The 5,657-nt window shown below is 57.6% G+C and overlaps 1 protein-coding gene across 1 annotated transcript in view; it reads left to right on the top strand.

Moving 5' to 3' along the window:
• Positions 1-318: 318 nt before the first annotated feature.
• LOC144488135 (plexin A3-like) overlaps positions 319-5,657 on the top strand; it is a gene marked incomplete at its 5' end in the record, with an annotated part of 21,781 nt that continues 16,442 nt past the window's right edge. The window contains 2 exons of the mRNA XM_078206161.1: positions 319-575; positions 2,429-2,495. Of these exons, the coding sequence (XP_078062287.1) occupies positions 319-575; positions 2,429-2,495 (324 nt within the window). The remainder of the gene's footprint in view (positions 576-2,428; positions 2,496-5,657) is intronic.

The raw sequence follows: 5,657 nt of genomic DNA, 5'->3' as shown, positions 1-5,657 counted from the left end.
CCCCTCTCTCTCCCTCCCCCTCTCTCTCCCTCCCCCTCTCTCTCTCTCCCCTCTCTCTCTCCCTCCCCCTCTCTCTCTCCCCCCCTCTCTCCCTCCCTCTCTCCCTCCCTCTCTCCCTCTCTCTCTCCCCCCCTCTCTCCCTCCCTCTCTCTCTCCCTCCCCCTCCCTCTCCCCCCCTCCCTCCCCCCCCTCTCTCTCCCCCCCCTCTCTCTCCCTCCCCTCCCTCCCCTCCCTCTCCCTCCCCCCCCCTCTCTGCCCCCCCCCCATCTCTCCCTCCCCCTCTCTCTCCCCCCCCCCCTCTCTCTCCCTCCCTCTCAGGCTCCGGCCAATGTGGAGAAAGGCCTGAGGATCTTTGGCCAGCTGTTGAATAACAAAGTCTTCCTGCTGACCTTTGTGCGCACGCTGGAGGCTCAGCGCAGTTTCTCGATGCGGGACCGCGGGAACGTGGCATCGTTGGTGATGACAGCACTGCAGGGGAAGATGCAGTACGCCACCGTGGTCCTTAAGCAGCTGCTCTCCGACCTCATTGAGAAGAATCTGGAGAACAAGAATCATCCCAAGTTGCTGCTGCGGAGGTCAGTCAGAGAGAGCCCCGCGCTGCCTCCCCCAACCTGCTCCTCCCAGCACCCCCATCCCACAGTGCGGCGCTCCCTCAGCACTGACCCTCCCACAGTGCGGCGCTCCCTCAGCACTGACCTTCCCACAGTGCGGCACTCCCTCAGCACTGACCCCCCCCACAGTGCGGCGCTCCCTCAGCACTGACCCTCCCACAGTGCGGCGCTCCCTCAGCACTGACCCTCCCACAGTGCGGCGCTCCCTCAGCACTGACCCTCCCACAGTGCGGCGCTCCCTCAGCACTGACCCTCCCACAGTGCGGCGCTCCCTCAGCACTGACCCTCCCACAGTGCGGCGCTCCCTCAGCACTGACCCTCCCACAGTGCGGCGCTCCCTCAGCACTGACCCTCCCACAGTGCGGCGCTCCCTCGGCACTGACCCTCCCACAGTGCGGCACTCCCTCAGCACTGACCCTCCCACAGTGCGGCGCTCCCTCAGCACTGACCCTCCCACAGTGCGGCGCTCCCTCAGCACTGACCCTCCCACAGTGCGGCGCTCCCTCGGCACTGACCCTCCCACAGTGCGGCACTCCCTCAGCACTGACCCTCCCACAGTGCGGCGCTCCCTCAGGACTGACCTTCCGAAGTGCGCGACTCCCTCAGCACTGACCCTCCCACAGTGCGGCGCTCCCTCAGCACTGACCCTCCCACAGTGCGGCGCTCCCTCAGCACTGACCCTCCCACAGTGCGGCGCTCCCTCAGCACTGACCCTCCCACAGTGCGGCGCTCCCTCAGCACTGACCCTCCCACAGTGCGGCGCTCCCTCAGCACTGACCCTCCCACAGTGCGGCGCTCCCTCAGCATTGACCGTCCCACAGTGTGGCGCTCCCTCAGCACTGACTCTCCCACAGTGCGGCGCTCCCTCAGCACTGACCCTCCCACAGTGCGGCGCTCCCTCAGCACTGACCCTCCCACAGTGCGGCGCTCCCTCAGCACTGACCCTCCCACAGTGCGGCTCTCCCTCAGCACTGACCCTCCCACAGTGCGGCGCTCCCTCAGCACTGACTCTCCCACAGTGCAGCGCTCCCTCAGCACTGACCCTCCCACAGTGCGGCGCTCCCTCAGCACTGACCCTCCCACAGTGCGGCGCTCCCTCAGCACTGACCCTCCCACAGTGCGGCGCTCCCTCAGCACTGACCCTCCCACAGTGCGGCGCTCCCTCAGCACTGACCCTCCCACAGTGCATCGCTCCCTCAGCACTGACCCTCCCACAGTGCGGCGCTCCCTCAGCACTGACCCTCCCACAGTGCGGCACTCCCTCAGCACTGACCCTCCCACAGTGCGGCGCTCCCTCAGCACTGACCCTCCCACAGTGGCGCTCCCGCGGGTTTTGTGCTGAAGTCTTATACGTGAACCTGAACCCATGACGTCTCGTTTTGGGGGAATGGGAGATTTCCACTGAGCCATTGCTGCCCTTGGGAAAGTCCACTTGACCCCTCAGTATGCCCCCCCCCCCCCCCTCCGCACTCAGTATGATCTTGGCTGATCACCCACCTCGACTCCACTACCCCCCCCCCCCCCCCCCTTCCCACCCGCAAACTCTCAGTATCTGAAAATCCCTCGAACATACTCACCAGCCGAGCTTCCTCTGGGCTCGAGAATTCCAAATATTCCCCAGCCTCGGAGCGAGGAGATTTCTTCACGTCTCCGTCCAAAATGGCCGCCCTCTTTTCCGGAGACTGTGACCTCCCCATCTCCGTGTTCCAGATTCTCCAGCCGGGAGAGCAGTGAAGAGGGGGAAGCAGCCTCTCAGTATTGACCCTGTCCATGTTGCCGGCTGTGTTTCTGACCGTTCTGTGTTGTATCTGTTACAGGACGGAGTCAGTGGCGGAGAAGATGCTAACAAACTGGTTCACATTCCTGCTATACCGATTCCTGAAGGTAGGAGAGTCCTCTGGCCCAGAAATTCCTCCCTCTCCCTCCTCCCTCGCCCTTTGTCACCCCTGCCCCCCCCCTCCGTGTCTGGACTTGCACCGAGTCCTCGTCCACCCGTCACCCCCCCCGTGCTCACTGACCCACACTGGCTCCCGGTCCAGCAACACCTCCATTTCCAAATTTCAAATCCCTCCATGGACTCTTCACCCTCCTCCCTATCTCTGTAACCTCTTCCAGTCCCTACAACCCTCCCTATCTCTGTAACCTCCTCCAGTCCCTACAATCCTCCCTTTCTCTGTAACCTCTTCCAGTCCCTACAACCCTCCCTATCTCTGTAACCTCCTCCAGTCCCTACAACCCTCCCTATCTCTGTAACCCCCTCCAGTCCCTACAACCTGCCTATCTCTGTAACCCCCTCCAGTCCCTACAACCCTGCCTATCTCTGTAACCTCCTCCAGTCCCTGCAACCCTCCCTAGCTCTGTAACCTCCTCCAGCCCCTGCAACCCTCCCTATCTCTGAACCTCCTCCAGCCCCTGCAACCCTCCCTATCTCTGAACCTCCTCCAGCCCCGCAACCCTCCCTATCTCTGTAACATCCTCCAGCCCCTACAACCCACCCTATCTCTGTAACCTCCTCCAGCCCCTACAACCCTACCTCTGTCACCTCCTCCAGCCCCTACAACCCTCCCTATTTCTGTAAACTCCTTCAGCCCCTACAACCCTCCCTATCTCTGTAAGCTCCTCCAGCCCCTGCAACCCTCCCTATCTCTGTAACCCCCTCCAGTCCCCTGCAACCCTGCCTATCTCTGTAACCTCCTCCAGCCCCTACAACCCTCCCTATTTCTGTAACCTCCTCCAGCCCGACAACCCCATCTCTGTAACCTCCTTCAGCCCCTACAACCCTCCCTATCTCTGTAACCTCCTCCAGCCCCTACAACCCTCCCTATTTCTGTAACCTCCTCCAGCCCGACAACCCCATCTCTGTAACCTCCTTCAGCCCCTACAACCCTCCCTATCTCTGTAACCTCCTCCAGCCCCTACAACCCTCCCTATTTCTGTAACCTTCTCCAGCCCGACAACCCCATCTCTGTAACATAGAACATAGAACATAGAACATTACAGCGCAGAACAGGCCCTTCGGCCCACGATGTTGCACCGACCAGTTAAAAAAAAACTGTGACCCTCCAACCTAAACCAATTTCTTTTCGTCCATGAACCTATCTACGGATCTCTTAAACGCCCCCAAACTAGGCGCATTTACAACTGATGCTGGCAGGGCATTCCAATCCCTCACCACCCTCTGGGTAAAGAACCTACCCCTGACATCGGTTCTATAACTACCCCCCCTCAATTTAAAGCCATGCCCCCTCGTGCTGGATTTCTCCATCAGAGGAAAAAGGCTATCACTATCCACCCTATCTAAACCTCTAATCATCTTATATGTTTCAATAAGATCCCCTCTTAGCCGCCGCCTTTCCAGCGAAAACAATCCCAAATCCCTCAGCCTCTCCTCATAGGATCTCCCCTCCATACCAGGCAACATCCTGGTAAACCTCCTCTGCACCCTCTCCAAAGCCTCCACATCCTTCCTGTAATGTGGGGACCAGAACTGCACACAGTACTCCAAGTGCGGCCGCACCAGAGTTGTGTACAGTTGCAACATAACGCTACGACTCCTAAATTCAATCCCCCTACCAATAAACGCCAAGACACCATATGCCTTCTTAACAACCTTATCTACTTGATTCCCAACTTTCAGGGATCTATGCACACATACACCTAGATCCCTCTGCTCCTCCACACTATTCAAAGTCCTCCCGTTAGCCCTATACTCAACACATCTGTTATTCCTACCAAAGTGAATTACCTCACACTTCTCCGCATTAAACTCCATCCGCCACCTCTCGGCCCAACTTTGCAACCTGTCTAAGTCTTCCTGCAAACTACGACACCCTTCCTCACTGTCTACCACACCACCGACTTTGGTGTCATCAGCAAATTTGCTAATCCACCCAACTATACCCTCATCCAGATCATTAATAAATATTACAAACAGCAGTGGCCCCAAAACAGATCCCTGAGGTACACCACTTGTAACCGCACTCCATGATGAATATTTACTATCAACCACCACCCTCTGTTTCCTATCCGCTAGCCAATTCCTGATCCAATTTCCTAGATCACCCCCAATCCCATACATCTGCATTTTCTGCAGAAGCCTACCATGGTGAACCTTATCAAACGCCTTACTAAAATCCATATATACCACGTCCACTGCCTTGCCCCCATCCACCTCCTTGGTCACTTTCTCAAAAAACTCAATAAGGTTAGTAAGGCACGACCTACCTGCCACAAAACCATGCTGACTATCACCTATCAATTCATTACTCTCCAAATAACTATAAATCCTATCCCTTATAATTTTTTCCAACATCTTGCCGACAACAGAAGTGAGACTCACCGGTCTATAATTCCCGGGGAAGTCTCTGTTCCCCTTCTTAAACAATGGGACAACATTCGCTAACCTCCAATCTTCTGGTCCCCTACAACCCTGCCTATCTCTGTAACCTCCTCCAGCCCCTACAACCCTCCCTATTTCTGTAACCTCCTCCAGCCCGACAACCCCATCTCTGTAACCTCCTCCAGCCCCCACAACCCTCCCTATCTCTGTAACCTCCTCCAGCCCCGACAACCCTCCCTATCTCTGTAACCTCCTTCAGCCCCTACACCCCTCCCTATCTCTGTAACCTCCTCCAGCCCCGACAACCCTCCCTATCTCTGTAACCTCCTACAACCCTCCGAGATCTCTGCGCTCCTCCAATTCCGGCCTCTCGAGCATCCCCCCGATTCCCATCGCTCCACCATTGGCGGCCGTGCCTTCAGCTGCTTGTGGGCTAAGCTGTGGAATTCCCTCCCTCAACCCCTCCATCTCTCCCTCTCTCTCTATCCATCAATTAAGACCTATCAAACCTCTTGACCCAGAGAGTGGGGTGAATGTTCGCTCAGGGGTGGTTGAGGTGAGTCGTGTCGATGTCGGAGTGTGGGGGGGGATAAACACATGAGGGGGAAAGTAATAGAAGGAGCTGGGGGAGAGTTGCTGGGGGCTTGCCACCAGCTTTTTGAGGGGTAACTAGGCTTGGTCAATAATGTTGGCTGTGTCAGCGAGAA

This window comes from Mustelus asterias, unplaced genomic scaffold, assembly GCF_964213995.1.
Source record: "Mustelus asterias unplaced genomic scaffold, sMusAst1.hap1.1 HAP1_SCAFFOLD_1321, whole genome shotgun sequence".
NCBI classification, from domain to species: domain Eukaryota; kingdom Metazoa; phylum Chordata; class Chondrichthyes; order Carcharhiniformes; family Triakidae; genus Mustelus; species Mustelus asterias.
This window is presented reverse-complemented; position numbering and strand designations above follow the sequence as displayed.